Genomic DNA, 18,980 nt, shown 5'->3' with positions numbered 1-18,980 from the left:
CAAATAAATTTTATTTTCCCTTGAATTGAATCCGATTATTTATTTTTTCCACATCATATTAAAGAATAAAAAAAATTAAAGATACCTGACACATCATCATTGGTAATTCATTATTGTGTGTGGTCATTTATAAGATGTGTTTACTTACATTTATAATTCATTATTGTGTGTGGTCATTTTATACTTATTATTGTGTGTGGTCATTTTATACTCTTTTAGTTAGGTCATTCCCCTTATTTAATGAAAAAAATTGCAAATTTACCCAATATAACCATGCCATTACCAATCAGCAATCAGCAAAATAGAATGAACAAAAGGTCATTCTAAGACCCAACAATCTGTTTCAAATAGTATCACAAAGAGCGTTAACTGTTAGTATCAAAAGGTTTACACAATCCTTTTTTTTATATTTAATCAAACTATTTTTATTTGCTTTAAAAATTGATCTTTATATACAATCAAAATTGTATTTTTCAGTTTATAAATCACTCCAAACAAATATCAATTGAGAGGTATGGGTGGTGGTTATCCAATTCCTATTGAACCACAAGGATCAACAAACCCACCTCTGGTGTCAAACCCACCTCCGGTGTCAAACCCACCTCCGGTGTCAAACCCACCTCCGGTGTCAAACCCACCTCCGGTGGCAAACCCTCATCCGGTGACAAACCTTGAACACGATGATCCATTTGGTTGGACGGATGAAGAGTTGAATTGGGCGTATGACTATACATTCGCTCAACTACAATTTGGTGTACTACAAATTGAGGAGGGGCATCATCGTCCGGTGGCAAATACTCCTATACTGCCTATGCATCCTCCACCTTCAAACCCCCCTTATGTGGAAAACCACAGTCAAACACAAGAACTACCGAGCTGGGCTGAAGGGTACGAAACTGACCCTGGGGCGGTTTACGAACCACCATTGGATGAAGAAATGGTTTGGGAACCTTAGAACAATTTCTACATTTCCTGTAGTTTTTTTTTCTCGAATTAGTTTGAATCTTAATTATGTAAGTTTTAATTATGTATTACTTTAAATTTAAATTTGTTGTTGTTTAATTTTAATCATGTTTTAGTTTAAATTTAAGTTTCTGGAATTTTTATTTTTTTAGTTAACTAACATTAAACACTTAATAGGATATGTCTGATCATTTTTCCGTTGAAGAATTTTCATCATTGATAAATGATAGAGCATGGTATAATATAATCTTTGTTAAGGTGGAGTTTATTTGGCATGACGTGGATGAAAAGAGATTAGTGGTTATTTTTCTTGATCAACACGTAAGAACATTATTTTAATTTACTTTGTGTTATACGAGTAAGCGTTTTTCCACCACTAAATTTCTTTTCTTTTTAGAGACAAAAAATTGTTGCGTTCGTACCACAACATTTGATACACATATATAACGACGCGGCATTGATGGGTGGTTTTTTTTCCTTAAATCATTTCCAAATTGAGAAACTCAAATATCATGAGTACCCAAAGTACCAGAATTACGTGTTAGTTTGGTCCGAGAAAAAAATTGTCATCAACGAATATACAAAGCTTTCTTCACTTATGCTTATGATTCCAAGGGGTGCTATTTTATATCCATTGGTCCCTTCCATTATAGAATTGAAGCATGACAGGAGACCTCAAAAAATTATTGTTGGTACATATCCGACACTCTATCTATATTTTTTTATTAAATATATAAAAGTTTATATATGTATGTATAATATAGTGTATACGATTTGGCTGATTTTGTTATAGATGTGGTTGGGAGAATAATAGAAGGCAAACGTGATCAATGTTGTTTTGAACTTTCTCTTCGAGATAAGACGTAAGTTATTATTTATTATTAACATATTACAAACATAATATTTACATTATATGTAAGAAAATATTATTATTAGCAGAAGTTTAATCCAAAATCGTAATATACAGTGGTCACACAATACAAATGTTTTTGTCCGCCCTGAAGCCTTCCGATGTTATACATACCATTCGAGCCGTGCAACAAAAGTCTATCATATATGTATCGCGTGTCAAGTTGGTTCATCTACCAGATAGTATGTTATGATTTACACATCAACATTCTAAAAATTAGTTAGATTTAATGACTCATGTAATTTAATAAAAGTTATATTTTATTTGTTATTTCAGTTAATATTTTGAAGTCTACGGAGTTGAGTACGATTACGTATGAACCAGATATGGTCGAGGCACGGGATATTTAAATTATGGATCGTTATCCAAGTTTGTGTTTAAGTTAGAAACATTTGGTGTTGTTATATGTTTAGTTGTTGAATATTAAAGTCTCTCTTGATGTTTCTTGTTTTGCTTTTTTTTCCCCTCATATTGAAGTAATTGTAGAAGTATATTTTACTTTGTCTAATCTTATAATATGATATTACAAGTATGTTATATTACTTGCTTTACACCTATTTTTCACCTAACTATAATCTTCTTAGATTCGACAACTAAATAATCATTGTCTATGTTAAACGAAGGTATAACCATGGCTGACCTTCCTGTTCATACAATCGTGTTTGAGATATTAACGAGGGTGCCAGCGAAGGATGTAGGTCGTTCTAAGAGTGTATGTAAGCAATGGTACGCGTTACTGTCAACACAAGATTTCGTAAGGATGCATTGTTCTTGCTCATTAGTTTCATCTAACCAGAGAGTTCTACTAATTGACGACCTAACATGCTCTGTTCATCCGATCATCTTTCAATCGAATGACTATGGGCCAAGCTCCATAGTTACATTTCCATTCCATCACCATAATAATGATGTCTCAATACTTTCACATTTGAACGGATTGTTGTGTGTTTGCTTGAATCATACATACGAGCTGCTTCTTTAGAATCCAACAACTACTGCTTTCAAGCATTTGTCAACCCCTGATTCTCATGGATTCTATATAAATAACCTTGATGCCATTGGTTTGTACGTTGACGCTGACGATGATTACAAGGTCTTGCATATAACGCGTAGGAGTGGTGTACTTGGTGTCTATGTTTATTCTAGGGAAGTAGACTCTTGGAGAAATATTCCTTTCATAACAAGACAAGAGTACCTAAGCCCCCATTTCAATTGGTCAGCTGGCACATTTTGTGGTGGTACTCTATATTTCACTGTTTGCGAATGTTGGGTTGGAGGTACGAATGTGGTGATTTGTTTTGATGTTAATTCGGAGCAGTTCAAGGAGATAAGCTTTCCACCCGTTCCTTCTACAGGAATGGTTCAAGGTGTTTTAGTGAATGTAAAAAATGAGCTTCACATGTTTGCTAGCACTGGCATGTTTGAGATGACAATTGACCTATGGACGCTACAAGGGGATTACTGGATTAAGGTCTTATCATGTCCTCCGATCCCCCTGATATCATTGTCATTGTGGTGCGATATAACACATTATGTGACAAATGGTAATTGGTTTGTGATGACTAAATTAGGGAAGTTGTTTACAATTGAAATGGATGTGAAGCCCTTCGAATGTTTTTATCCCGTTACTTGGTTTCGAGGTTTTAAGGGTGCGGTGTTTGTGGAGACCATTGTTTCACCAAGTATTTAGTTTGGCTTTCACTTAATGTTATCATTATGTATCTCAATATTTTAAGGATTTGTGTTTTTTTTCTCTAAGTCATGATATTCGGCTTAAGTCATGTATTTTAATGTTATCATTATGTATTTCAATGTTATCATTCAGTTTGTTTTTCTCTAAGTCATGTGTTTGAATGTTGTAATGATTTGAGAATTTCATCATCTATGATAATTCTCTTTTATTTAATTTGCAAGGTATTTGTCACTTTGTCAATTTACAATGACTAATGGACAACCAAACCATCGTAATCATGCTTCTAGCTCGAGCGGATCTACTAAAGCTGAAAAACGAAAAGAGTATCACAAAAGATACTATGCTGCACGCAAAGAAAATAACAAAGTATCTAAATTTGTGTAACATCCGTCAAAATCCGACCCGTCTAAAAATATGGATTCTAAACTTTAAACCTCGGAAACTTTCGCGAAATAAATAAATCGTTGAAGGATATCGTTAAATTAATCCGTTTATAAAAAAATGGTTATTTATTTCTTTTATTTAACTAATTACAATTAGTCTCGTTAGATTTCAAGTTAGATTGAGGTTATGTAAGTAACCTAGTTAGTTAAAACTAGTTAGTCCCGTTAACATAAGTTAAGGGGCTAAGTTGTAACATTTTAAAACTTTTAATATAAACTAGTCAGATTTAAATTAATATTTTTTTAGTTTAAATTTAAATTAGTTATCATAGTTAGAAACTCAGTTAGCACAGTTAGTTCAGTTAATGAAACTTCAAGGACTAAACTGCAATTAATGAAACTTAAAAAAAAATGAAAACAGCGGAAAGGGCGGAACCCAGACTTGAACCCGAGTATCCACCCGGTCAAACAAACATCACGCGCACAAACATACCGCTGAGCCGCATCTTGAAATCTATCGGATTTAGAAACGCTTAATACATATAAACTCCTTCACTTTTGAGTTTCTTCCTTTTTGCCGCCATCAACTGTGACAGCGAAGAAGGTGGCAAAGTTTCCATAAAATGTCATTCCTGATTACTCGGAATTGGACCTTGATCACGCGTGTTCTCTATTTTAAACCAATCATGCATCTAGACACCATTTCAAAACGCGTACATGAATCGTTTAATTCGGAAACTTCAATCCCGCTTCAATCACGAGTCCGAACGTGTATATATATACGGCTTCTTGTTCGAGAAACCCACACCATTCTAAACACCATCGCGTAAACTCATCCCCTCTCGACACCACCACAATTCGCCACCCTCTGTTCTTATATTTTCGAACCGCACAAGACCTTTCTTGACACCCACACCACAACAACCTCGTGTCGCCACCGAAATCCATCGTCGGAGGTTCGGGACTCACCGGAGCACAAGCAGAAACAAGTATCATCGCCGGAGCCGTCCGAAGTTACGTCGAAGATTGCTTCAAACTCTGTTTTCGGTATACCTTTATTCTCAGTCAACCCATTTATATTTTTTTATACACACTTGATCAGTAAACAAGAACTATGGTGGTGGTGGGTTTTCTGTTCGGATGGTTTTATTTTGTCGGTAGATGATAACTCTTTTTTTTTATTCCTATGGCCACTGATCATGTGCATGTTGATAAGATTCATGTTAACACATAAACTTTTAGAACCTGGACATAAGGTAATTAATTTAATTCATTAGTTATGTCAAATGTGGAAATTAAGTTCTCAAAAAGTGTAACTATAAAATGTCTTATTGTTTTCTTAAACATAAAAACGTAGGTTTTTTATACACATGTATAAACTAACTCATTCATTTTATAAATAGAATATGTATGTCATAATAGATTAACTAAACAAAATCTTTCTAAATTCTTTTCCTTTAAAAGTTTATGTTCGGATGGTTTTATTTTGTTCGGATGGTTTTCTGTTCGGATGGTTTTCTGTTCGGATGGTTTTATTTTGTTCGGATGGTGGTGGTGGGTTTTCTGTTCGGATGGTTTTATATTTTTTTATTTTTACATTATTTTATTTTATAATCTTAATAACGAGCTAAGTACATAAATAACTAATATAGAGATATTAGTAATCCCTCTCTCGTGTGGTATTCTTACACCTAGGTTACTCGCTCCTGTTCGTTCTTTTGGATTTTCAATCTTACTCGTACGTTTTTACAAGAAATCGCAACGCAATCACTGTGAGTATACTCGACCCCATTTTTATTTTTAAACACTTTTGGGTGCAACATGTGTTCTATACAAAAACACGTAACACTTGAAACTTGTTATATGCACACTCTATCTATTTTAAACATGACACAATTTGATGCTTGTTAATCTCGTATGCTAGGTAAACTTTTCGTGTCCATATGCTCATTAACCTTGTTAAACTTATTAAACTTGTTAGAGTTGTTAAACTTGTTAAACTTGTGAGACTTGTTAGACTTCTTATACTTATTAAACTCCTATGCTATAGGAGTACGCACCGCCCTTGAGTGAGTCTTGGGGTGTTTGCGTTGGAAACTTGTGAGACTTGTTAGACTTCTTATATTTATTTACGCACCGCCCTTGAGTGAGTCTTGGGGTGTTTGCGTTGGAAACTTCTGAGACTTATTAAACTTCTGAGACTTATTAAACTTCTGAGACTTATTAAACTTCTGAGACTTATTAAATCTCCTATGCTATAGGAGTACGCACCGCCCTTGAGTGAGTCTTGGGGCGTGTGCGTTGGAAACTTGGGTTTGACATATAGTGACACTGTTTCAGCATATTAGTAACTTGTATTATGTTGTTCATGTTGGATATGAGTATTTAAACTTTCTACTCTACTTTATGCTATGTATCAAACCTGTATACTCGCCAACTTTTTGTTGATGTTATTTTAATACATGTTGCAGGTTGATTGTTCAAGATTCAAGAAAACAAGTTAGGATGGCATTAGAAACCCATTTTAGTAATTAATTAATGTTAAATTTATGTTTGATATTTGAGACTTTGTAATACTCTTCTAGTTTCAATAAAATGATTTAAATTCATATTGTCACATTTAGTGTTATGTTGTTTTGAGCAATTTGTTCGTCTCATCCCGATGTTTCCGCCATCGGTTAGGGTGTGACAGATTGGTATCAGAGCCATAACTATAGGGAAATAGGAATGCCTTGCCTAGTCTATAGTTTAGGAGCTTTCTCACTATGTGTTGCTTAAAACAACTTCATTTCTACCTTACTTGCTTCTCTCTATTCTTTTGGACTTCTAATATACATACCTTTCCTAAGGCTAACACAATACACATTTGGAAGACACTCTTACAACACAATCGAAATGACTTATCAAGATAGGGGTGATTCCCACACTTGATGATGATTTTCACTCAGCTATACTTTGATTTTGAACAAATCTACCCTCAAGTTAGGAGTGGCATCCAAACCTTGATGGGAGTTTTCCATTACATACTCTAGTGGACCCTTATCTTTTGATAAGTACCAACCACATTAGGGTACGATGTTATCAAGTTAGAGGTGAAACTCGCATCTTGTTTAACTAGTCCCACTCCTCGATTTTCAATCTCGCCAAAGTTTCGATTTTCCCAATCGATTAAGGACGTGTAGTAACTGGAAGGACAAATATCGTTAGTCGCTTCTCGATGAGAGTATTTGTCTATTAGGCCAAAGCACGTTCCCTTAATTCGAAAAGGACTTCGATTTACTTTGGAATAGTCTTATGTTACGTTCCGTGACAATCCAATTTTTATGTTAAATCTTTTTTTATGCTATCTCAATTTTCATGTGTTTTACATTTGTACGATATATCATTTCAATCTAATACATGCATGCTAGTATGTTATACTGGATTCGTGATTACTGGGTTATTCTTATGTGATGAACTTGTCTTTTAACCCACACCTTAACATGTATAGCACTATGCGTAGTGCTATAGGAGTAGCGCCCGCCCGTATTCTAGTGGTCATGTTAAATTAACAACATTACACCCTCTTCGTTGCGACGATGTTGGGTAGTCAACATTGCGGTACACGATGGGTTGACCTGTTTATTCACATGCCAGTGATACGTTAATCTGGTTAACTAAGTATGTCATGTGAATTGTTCTACATTTTTATTCTAATACTCATATTTCCCAAAAATGGAAGCTTATCATCAAGATGGGAGTGATTCCCTTACCTTGACGATTAGCTTCGCTCAATTTTCAACTTCACCAATGAGCTAGGGGTGATTTCCTTACCTCAGAGGTAGTTGCCAACTCTTTTGTTTCGTTCTCAATGAAACTTTATATTTGAACGTTACTTTCATTTCAAGTTTGGAGACACGAATCGCTCTATCTTCGCAATCTAAAACAAAAAAATTATAATCTCTCTTGAACAAACTAAATTTACGATACTTTCGTTATCTATGTTACACTACGTGAAACTCATGATTAAGCTATGTGAAACTAGTTGAACCTTTTATACGTTATGTGAAACTAATTGAACATCTTATGTGCTATGTGAAATTATATGCTATATGCGACGCATTCATGAAAATAATTTATTTAAATAAAACATTGTTTTATGATCAAATCTCATCTATTCTTTCTTTTGAATTTTCAAAAGTCTTCCTCTTAGATTTCGAGGACGAAATCTCCTAATGTAGGGGAGACTGTAACATCCGTCAAAATCCGACCCGTCTAAAAATATGGATTCTAAACTTTAAACCTCGGAAACTTTCGCGAAATAAATAAATCGTTGAAGGATATCGTTAAATTAATCCGTTTATAAAAAAAATGGTTATTTATTTCTTTTATTTAACTAATTACAATTAGTCTCGTTAGATTTCAAGTTAGATTGAGGTTATGTAAGTAACCTAGTTAGTTAAAACTAGTTAGTCCCGTTAACATAAGTTAAGGGGCTAAGTTGTAACATTTTAAAACTTTTAATATAAACTAGTCAGATTTAAATTAATATTTTTTTAGTTTAAATTTAAATTAGTTATCATAGTTAGAAACTCAGTTAGCACAGTTAGTTCAGTTAATGAAACTTCAAGGACTAAACTGCAATTAATGAAACTTAAAAAAAAATGAAAACAGCGGAAAGGGCGGAACCCAGACTTGAACCCGAGTATCCACCCGGTCAAACGAACATCACGCGCACAAACATACCGCTGAGCCGCATCTTGAAATCTATCGGATTTAGAAACGCTTAATACATATAAACTCCTTCACTTTTGAGTTTCTTCCTTTTTGCCGCCATCAACTGTGACAGCGAAGAAGGTGGCAAAGTTTCCATAAAATGTCATTCCTGATTACTCGGAATTGGACCTTGATCACGCGTGTTCTCTATTTTAAACCAATCATGCATCTAGACACCATTTCAAAACGCGTACATGAATCGTTTAATTCGGAAACTTCAATCCCGCTTCAATCACGAGTCCGAACGTGTATATATATACGGCTTCTTGTTCGAGAAACCCACACCATTCTAAACACCATCGCGTAAACTCATCCCCTCTCGACACCACCACAATTCGCCACCCTCTGTTCTTATATTTTCGAACCGCACAAGACCTTTCTTGACACCCACACCACAACAACCTCGTGTCGCCACCGAAATCCATCGTCGGAGGTTCGGGACTCACCGGAGCACAAGCAGAAACAAGTATCATCGCCGGAGCCGTCCGAAGTTACGTCGAAGATTGCTTCAAACTCTGTTTTCGGTATACCTTTATTCTCAGTCAACCCATTTATATTTTTTTATACACACTTGATCAGTAAACAAGAACTATGGTGGTGGTGGGTTTTCTGTTCGGATGGTTTTATTTTGTCGGTAGATGATAACTCTTTTTTTTATTCCTATGGCCACTGATCATGTGCATGTTGATAAGATTCATGTTAACACATAAACTTTTAGAACCTGGACATAAGGTAATTAATTTAATTCATTAGTTATGTCAAATGTGGAAATTAAGTTCTCAAAAAGTGTAACTATAAAATGTCTTATTGTTTTCTTAAACATAAAAACGTAGGTTTTTTATACACATGTATAAACTAACTCATTCATTTTATAAATAGAATATGTATGTCATAATAGATTAACTAAACAAAATCTTTCTAAATTCTTTTCCTTTAAAATTTTATTTTCTTTTCTAAACTCTAAAAGTAATTAGTTCTTTCATAAAAACGTTAACAACTAACAATTCATTTTTAACCCTTTTATTTTTACATTATTTTATTTTATAATCTTAATAACGAGCTAAGTACATAAATAACTAATATAGAGATATTAGTAATCCCTCTCTCGTGTGGTATTCTTACACCTAGGTTACTCGCTCCTGTTCGTTCTTTTGGATTTTCAATCTTACTCGTACGTTTTTACAAGAAATCGCAACGCAATCACTGTGAGTATACTCGACCCCATTTTTATTTTTAAACACTTTTGGGTGCAACATGTGTTCTATACAAAAACACGTAACACTTGAAACTTGTTATATGCACACTCTATCTATTTTAAACATGACACAATTTGATGCTTGTTAATCTCGTATGCTAGGTAAACTTTTCGTGTCCATATGCTCATTAACCTTGTTAAACTTATTAAACTTGTTAGAGTTGTTAAACTTGTTAAACTTGTGAGACTTGTTAGACTTCTTATACTTATTAAACTCCTATGCTATAGGAGTACGCACCGCCCTTGAGTGAGTCTTGGGGTGTTTGCGTTGGAAACTTGTGAGACTTGTTAGACTTCTTATATTTATTTACGCACCGCCCTTGAGTGAGTCTTGGGGTGTTTGCATTGGAAACTTCTGAGACTTATTAAACTTCTGAGACTTATTAAACTTCTGAGACTTATTAAACTTCTGAGACTTATTAAATCTCCTATGCTATAGGAGTACGCACCGCCCTTGAGTGAGTCTTGGGGCGTGTGCGTTGGAAACTTGGGTTTGACATATAGTGACACTGTTTCAGCATATTAGTAACTTGTATTATGTTGTTCATGTTGGATATGAGTATTTAAACTTTCTACTCTACTTTATGCTATGTATCAAACCTGTATACTCGCCAACTTTTTGTTGATGTTATTTTAATACATGTTGCAGGTTGATTGTTCAAGATTCAAGAAAACAAGTTAGGATGGCATTAGAAACCCATTTTAGTAATTAATTAATGTTAAATTTATGTTTGATATTTGAGACTTTGTAATACTCTTCTAGTTTCAATAAAATGATTTAAATTCATATTGTCACATTTAGTGTTATGTTGTTTTGAGCAATTTGTTCGTCTCATCCCGATGTTTCCGCCATCGGTTGGGGTGTGACAATTTGGGAGTGGTGATGGCTCCCAAAGTGCTTCATCAATATCTTTAATGAGTAATAGGTCAACAGAAAGGACGCCGTTAAGAAGTTTACAAAGTAATATTACTCAATTTACACAAACAACAAATGAGAACGCCTCAAGTGTTTCTACTATAAAACGCAAGGAGTACAATAAAGGATGTTCTAATACACGAAACGATAATGGAATGCGTATTTCAAATGGCAGTCAAGTCAACCAAACCCCGATAGATGATGTTACGCCGACAACACATTCCCATCTGTAATTGACGAAGCTAGGCGTAGAACATCACGAGGTTTCTATTTATTTAACAATGATTTCTTTTTTTTCGAACTCGACATCTTTTACAACCTTCACTACTTAATACACCAATTTTTTAGGTTTTCGAATTCATCCGCGTACTTTATTACCCCAATTTGCTGAAGTAATTGATCAACCTTCCTTCCAAGATGGGAGCGTGCAAGATGATCCTTATAATTTTGTTTACAATGGTGTACCTGGAGAGCATCGTGTTTTAAAGGAACGAGGTGCATGTCCTAATTGTGGAGCAAAACGATTTCAGTATGAATTTGATACCTTTTGTTGTATGAGTGGGAAAACTGTGTTAGCAAACTTAGAAATTCCAGAGGAATTGTACCGACTTTTCACGTCTCAAGATGAAATTGGAGATATGTTTAGGCAAAACATTCGTGCTTATAACACCAATTTTTCTTTTGCCTCAATGGGTGTGACATTGGATGATACATTGAACAATATGAGAGACGGCGTATATACTTTTCGTGCACATAAAGGAATATATCACAGAATCGACCAATTAGTTCCGAGGGATGGGACCCCTAGGTACTTGCAGTTGTATTTTTACGATCCTGATACTGAGTTAGATCACAGACTCCGATGGCCAAATCTTGATCGGCGTATTACTCAGATTTTAACACGTGTTCTTTCTACAAACCCATATGTCGATACATTTAGAAGACTTGCGGAACTAGGACCTCTGGACAACTATAGAGTCACTTTGAATACTTCGGTTGAACTTGACCAAAGGGTGTACAACCGACCAACGACATCGGAGGTATATATAATATTATATTAATTGCAATTATTTAATTGTATTCCTTATAATTTTACTTACTTATAGTTCACAATTATATAGGTTGCTGGTATTTGGGTTGAAGGTAATGACAATATCACTTCATATAAACGAAGTATTGTTGTGTACGGTAGGTCTGAATATAGTCAAACTATTCAGCCGTACTTCAGCTGTTACGATCCATTGTCGTATCCTCTATTTTTTCCTAATGGTGAGTCGGGTTGGCATGGTAACATACCACGTCAAGGAGTATCAATCAATGAGGTTCGCAACAATGACAACATCGAAGGAGAAATGGAAGGTACCAACAATTTGTTATCCTTTTTTAAGTGAAGATCATAAAAATCAATGATACGTTTTATTTTTATTAACTGTTTGTTTTTAATACATCTTCATCGTTCAGAGGCAAACACACGAAGTGGTAGAACAACCGTGGCTATGCGAGAGTACTACTGTTACAAGTTCCAGATTCGATCTACCGATAATCTGCTTTTGTTCGGTGGTAGGCTGCTACAGTAGTTTGTGGTTGATGTTTACATCAAAATTGAGACGTCACGCTTAGAATTTTGTGAGAGAAACCAGGCTAAGATTCGGGCCGAATTGTACCAAGGTATTGTGGATTGCGTCAATACTGGTGAGGTTCATGCAAACAGAGTCGGGAAAAGAATTGTGTTGCCTGCATCTTTCATCGGGGGGGCTCGCGACATGCGTCGTCGGTTTCTAGACGCGATGACGTTAGTTCAAGATGACGGCAAGCCTGATGTATTCCTTACAATGACATGTAATCCTAAGTGGCCTGAGATATGTGATAACTTACATGTTGGTCAAACTGCTACAGATCGTCCAGACCTTGTTTCAAGAGTGTTCCGGGCTAAATTAGAAGATCTTAAGGATCAACTCTTCAAGAAACATGTCCTCGGGGAAGTTAAGGCATACGTCTATGTCATTGAATTTCAAAAGCGGGGTTTGCCGCACGCACATTTTCTCCTAATCATGTACCCGCAACACAAGATCAATAACGCGGACCATTATGATAAGGTTGTGTGTGCTGAAATTCCTAACAAACTAACACATCCCAGATTGCATGAGATGGTTGTCAAGCACATGATTCACGGTCCTTGCGGCAATTTACGATCAAGCAGTCCTTGTATGCAGGGTGATCCTAAAATTTGTCGTTTTCACTATCCTAGACAATTTAACGAACAGACGACACAAGGAGAAGATTCGTATCCGTTGTATCGAAGGAGAGACACCGGGATAGAAGTGGACCTACGAGGACAAACACTTGATAACAGATGGGTGGTCCCATATAACCCAAGGCTTTTGATGATGTTTAACTGCCACATGAATGTTGAAGTTTGCTCAAGTATAAAATCTGTGAAATATCTTTTCAAATATGTTTATAAAGGACATGACAAACAGGTTATTCAAGTCGATCAAAGTGAGCCAGGGGTTGTTATTAATGAGATAAAAAGATTTCAAGATGCACGCTACATATCGCCCCCAGAGGCTATGTGGCGCATTTTTTCCTTCTCTCTTTCTCAAATCTTTCCTGCTGTTCTAGCCTTACAACTTCATCTCCCAAATAATCAGATGGTTAGATTTAGAGATGATGAGTTGATGCCTAATATTGTTGATAGGGAAAGGGATAAGAGAACCATGCTAACAGCATTTTTTGAGATAAATAGAAACGATGAAACAGCAAGGGTACATTTGTATAAAGATTTTCCAAAACACTTTACGTGGAATGGAAGCACACGCCGTTGGAGTCGTCGTTTCGGTAAAAAACAAAGAGGTCGTATCGTTTCCGCTAATCCAGCCGAAGGAGAAAGGTACTACTTACGCCTACTTTTGTCAAATGTCAGAGGTTCTACTTCTTTTGAACATCTTTGCACAGTTAATGGTCAACAGTGTGCGACATTTCGGAAAGCAGCTCTTGAGTTAGGCTTAATAGAAGACGATGAATATCTATCACAATGTCTCGAAGAAGCCTCCACGTTTCAGTTTCCCAATTCTCTTAGAAGGTTATTTGCGACCATAATGATTTTTTGCCAACCTGGAGATATTCGAAAGTTATGGAATGACCACTTTGATTCATTGTCTGAAGATCATCGGTTACACTGTCAAAGTATAGAACGAGTTCAAAATATGGTTCTTACCGAAATTAGTGTCTTGGTACAATCCATGGGTAAAAATTTCAATGAGTTCGACCTTCCTAAGATAACAGACAATGTTAACTTACAAGATGCAGGTTATCGTGAGTTACAAGAAGAGTATGGGATTGTTTTGGAACCTGAACACTTGAGTGCCAAAGATTCACTTAATTCGGACCAAAAAAACGTGTTTGATGAGATCATGATGCACGTTGATAATGATCTTCCAGGCGTGTTCTTTATTGATGGTCCAGGTGGAACCGGAAAAACATTTTTGTACATTGCCTTGCTAACTGAAATTCGGTCACGTGGTCTTATTGCCCTCGCAACAGCTTCATCAGGTGCAGCGGCTAATAATATGCCAGGAGGTAGAACGGCTCACTCGAGATTCAAGATTCCTCTTAATCTTGAAAATAATTCAATGTGCAATATCAAAAAACAGAGTGGGGCCGCTAAACTGATTCGGTCTGCCAAAATAATCATATGGGATGAAGCGTCGATGGCTAAACGACAGGCGATAGAGGCAGTCGATCGTACATTCCAAGACATTATAAGTGTTAGTCTCCCATTTGGTGGAAAGATAATGGTTATGGGAGGTGACTTCAGACAAGTGTTGCCGGTTATTAAACGTGGCACTCGAGCACAGATTGTAGACTCCAGCGTACGAATGTCACCTCTTTGGTCTTTGACTAAGAAGATGCGGTTGACCATAAATATGAGAGCGCTAAAAGATCCATGGTTTTCTAAATTTCTTTTAAGAGTCGGCGATGGAACTGAAGAACCAATCGAAGGAAACTATATCCGCATACCCGATGACATGACAATTCAGTGCAACAACAGAGAAAACGCTATAAAAGAATTGATCCATGCCATCTTTCCATCAATTGAAGATAATGTATATTCTTCAGATTATATAATCTCTAGAGCAATATTGTCCACTAAAAATGATAGTGTTGACGAGATTAATAATCAAATGATTGAAATTTTTCAAGGGGAGGAAAAAGTTTATTACAGTTTTGATGAAGCTAAAGAGATCAGCGCAACTTCTATCCGGTCGAGTTCTTAAATTCGCTAAATGTTAGTGGTTTGCCGCCTCATAAGCTTCGTTTAAAAATTGGATGTCCAATAATATTGTTACGTAATATCGATCCATCACATGGCCTGTGTAATGGCACGCGGTTGATATGTAAGGGTTTCATGCGAAATGTTATTGATGCGGAAATTGCAGTCGGTCAACATGCCGGAAAAAGAGTTTTTTTGCCAAGAATCCCTCTAACCCTTTCTGAAGATGACATGTTCCCATTCAAGCTGAAAAGAAAACAATTTCCAATTCGACTTAGCTTTTCCATGACGATTAATAAAGCTCAAGGTCAAACAATTCCGAACGTTGGTATTTATCTACCGGATTCTGTATTTTCACATGGACAACTTTATGTCGCGTTATCAAGAGGGATTTCAAGACAAAGTACGAAGGTGTTGGTACATCTCGCCAAAGATTTCAAACAACGCGGAGTTTACACATCAAATGTTGTCTACCAGGAAGTGTTGCGTGATTAATTAATCGCATCCGTATCAAAACGAAGGTAAGTTAGTGATTTTGTGCCTTATTTGCTTCCAGAAATTACTTTTTAATTACTATTTTAAAGCACCTGTAAGCGTGTAACATTTTTTTATGTGTCGAAATCTGGTACAGGACAGGAGAAGATACAAGAAAGTCATAAGCGAACGAATGTATTGGTAAAACAGGAAGAGATACAAGAGACTCCCCGCATTTTGTTTTTATTGTTTTGTCCAGCTACTTGACTGTTTTGAACTCTTCTTGTTTTTAATTACACTTACTTCCTTGTTTTGTACTATTCTTGTAGAAGATCACGAATAAGAAAACTAACTTAAGTACTATACGATATATCACGAGACAACGGATAAACTAATGGTAAACGAGTATCCTATTGTAAATTGCCACTCCCGCCGCATCGCGCGGGTAAGTGACTAGTATATTAATATACACATATAGCAGCTCATCTTCATCATCATCATCATCGACAACACACTCTCTCTTTCTCTCTCCAAGCACCACCATCACCGCCACTGCCGTGAACGTCGTCGTCGTCCAACACCACCACCACGTCGCCGGAAAACAGAAAAGTCACATCATCTGCCGGTTTTTGCTTGAAAACTTAAGGAAAGTCAAAATAGAAGGGGAGTGGAGTCGAAACCTGTTGGAAAAACGGAACACCACCGTCATCGCCGCCGGTGTCGGCGTTGGTCGCCGGTGACGTCGTGTCTCTTTCTCTCCTTCATCTCTCTCCTCTCACCCCGTCTCTCTCTTCTCCAAATAAATCACCACCGTCATCGCCGCCGCTAGGGTTTGATTTTGATGGAGGTGTTAAATATGGGCTGGAGCAAGAGCAAGCGGTGGTTGTGAGGGTGTACGGTGGTGGAGGGTGGTGGTGGGGAGGGTGGTGGCAGAATTGGAGGAGGCCAAAATTGGGTCAACATTTGAGATTTTCACCACGAGTCTGTGATGATATCACCTAATCCGAGTCAAAATTGTGTCAACATTTGAGATTTCCCGCAGCTTGGCGTGGCAGAATCGGAGGAGGGCAAGTGCGCTTTGTCACACCCCCAAAATCCACCTGCGGAGTATCACCGCTTGGGAGCGTGACTGACCAGGATCAAGCCACCAATCATATAGAACAAAATATATAGTAAAAGTAATTGCCAATAAACCAAACCAAATCCATATGAAAGGTGTTTCAAAACGTAAGTAAGTTATCACTGTTTAGCGGAAGCGTATAAATAAAACCCATCATAATGAAGTATCAAATGTCATAAGTGTTTAATATGATAATCACGATCCAAGCCCACAACGACCAGCTCCTCCCTGTGCAAGCTCCATGTATCTAACGACCTGCAAGGCATGTAACAGAGGATCAACAACTAGTTGAGCGAGTTCACAGAAAGTAAATGCGTAATAGTAAGTTCGTTTGTAACATGTGGCTCTACTGGGCCGATGGTACGTTCTATTGGTGGGGGCTTCCCATGTTGTATAACCACTAGACTATTCATAACCATAAGTATCCTTCACAACCGAGGATAGTAGTAAGTATAAATACACGTAGGTTTTACGTGAGTATCCTTCACAACCGAGGATAGTAGTAAGTATAAGTACACGTAGGTTTTACGTGAGTATCCTTCACAACCGAGGATAGTAGTAAGTATAAGTACACGTAGGTTTTACGTGAGTATCCTTCACAACCGAGGATAGTAGTAAGTATAAGTCTACGTAGATTGTAAGTATGTGTCCTGCACAACCGAGGACAGTGAATAGCATAAGTATGTGTCCTGCACAACCGAGGACAATGGTATGGTAGTCTAGTATTTGTGTCAGTACGAATCTATTCAACCTTATTCCTTCAATCCCATTCCCAAGCCCTTGGGAATCCCATGCCTTAGTAAGGGTGTGAACTCACCTTGGTTTGCTCGGTATGCTATACAACGCGCTCGTAAACAAACAATCAAGTCCTATTGTGTTCATACATACAAAATCAGTTTTATTCACAATATCTCCGTATCAATTAAAGTCATAGAGTGTAATGTGTAATCAATCAGAAGTCATCACATAGTATATAAAAGTTGTACAAACTCATTCAGAACTCATAATTCCCATGCACGACTCATATCAATGCTTAAACAGTTAAGTGTGAAACTCAAGGAATCAAGTTGTGCTATGTGAACAGTAATTATCACGATCTTGTTAACATAACCAGGTACTATCCTTCGTGCAGTCAACATAACACTCAAGTCATAAACGTAAATCTAGTGATTAAATCATCCCGGCGAATTATCAGATAACAATCAAGTAGAAACATCCAATTCGGATTACACAACCACAACATCGGACCCCATGATTACCCTTTACATAGTTCGGACATGTTTAAGCATTCAAAATTCGGACAAGGGTATCATAGGTTCAAAGCTTGGACCATGTGTATACATAGCAAAAACTCGGACAAGATAATCTTAACAAAAATCGGACCTACACAACACATCAAAAGTCGGACAAGGCCACCTAGCTTAAACTCGGACTCATCATTCTCTCTTAGATGTCGTACCTCTACGTATCATAAGCTCGGACCCCCTTATTTCATTAAAAAGTCGGACATAGGGTCCTTGTTACAAAAGTCGGACCTAATGTCCATCAACAGTTACAACCAGAAACCCTATGCATAACAACATGTGCGACCCACTCATATGCAAACAATCAACATATATCATCAAGTCACTATTGCATGTGAGGTAATAGCTAGGGTTTGTCGGCCATGAGTGGTCAAATCAAATAAGAGGTCCAATTACATTTTATCACCTACAATTGTGTGGTGCAACTGAATATATACATACATATGGCACAATGGCCGACCACCTCAATAAATTCCTATTCAATTGGCTGCACTTTCTGTACAAATCACATGCATTCAATTCCCAAAACAATCGGCAATAATTAGATTCTACCAAGTCACAGAGCATTCACAAATCGTAATCTAATCAACACTATGTAATCGAGGTCATCACGTTATGTCTTTTTTTTTAATATATTCACATACACTTTTGATAATCCAAATCGCATATGACAATATCCTTAACCATGAACTAAGAATTACGAAACATAAATCCACTCACCTAGAGCTTGACTAGACAAGATGTTCGTTGAATGGGAGGTTGAGCCGTTGGGGAAGGAGGTGTCCACAGCCGTCGCCAAAACAAGTGAGAGAATTAGGGTTTGTATTACGTAACAAGAGTTTGCATATATAATTAAGGATCTGGGCCGCAGACTAACCGGGCCGAGACCCTGACTGGCGAAACAGGACTCCGACGAAACGCCAAGGGTTTTGTC

General features: G+C 36.8%; 1 protein-coding gene across 1 annotated transcript; it reads left to right on the top strand.

Moving 5' to 3' along the window:
• Positions 1 to 12,662: 12,662 nt before the first annotated feature.
• Positions 12,663 to 15,152, top strand: LOC110944886. Its single transcript, XM_022186532.2, has one exon. It carries the CDS (start codon positions 12,663 to 12,665, stop codon positions 15,150 to 15,152), a length of 2,490 nt encoding a protein of 829 aa, XP_022042224.2.
• The last annotated feature ends 3,828 nt before the right edge of the window (positions 15,153 to 18,980 follow it).

The sequence above is a fragment of the Helianthus annuus genome, chromosome 6 (genome assembly GCF_002127325.2).
Source record: "Helianthus annuus cultivar XRQ/B chromosome 6, HanXRQr2.0-SUNRISE, whole genome shotgun sequence".
NCBI classification, from domain to species: domain Eukaryota; kingdom Viridiplantae; phylum Streptophyta; class Magnoliopsida; order Asterales; family Asteraceae; genus Helianthus; species Helianthus annuus.
This window is presented reverse-complemented; position numbering and strand designations above follow the sequence as displayed.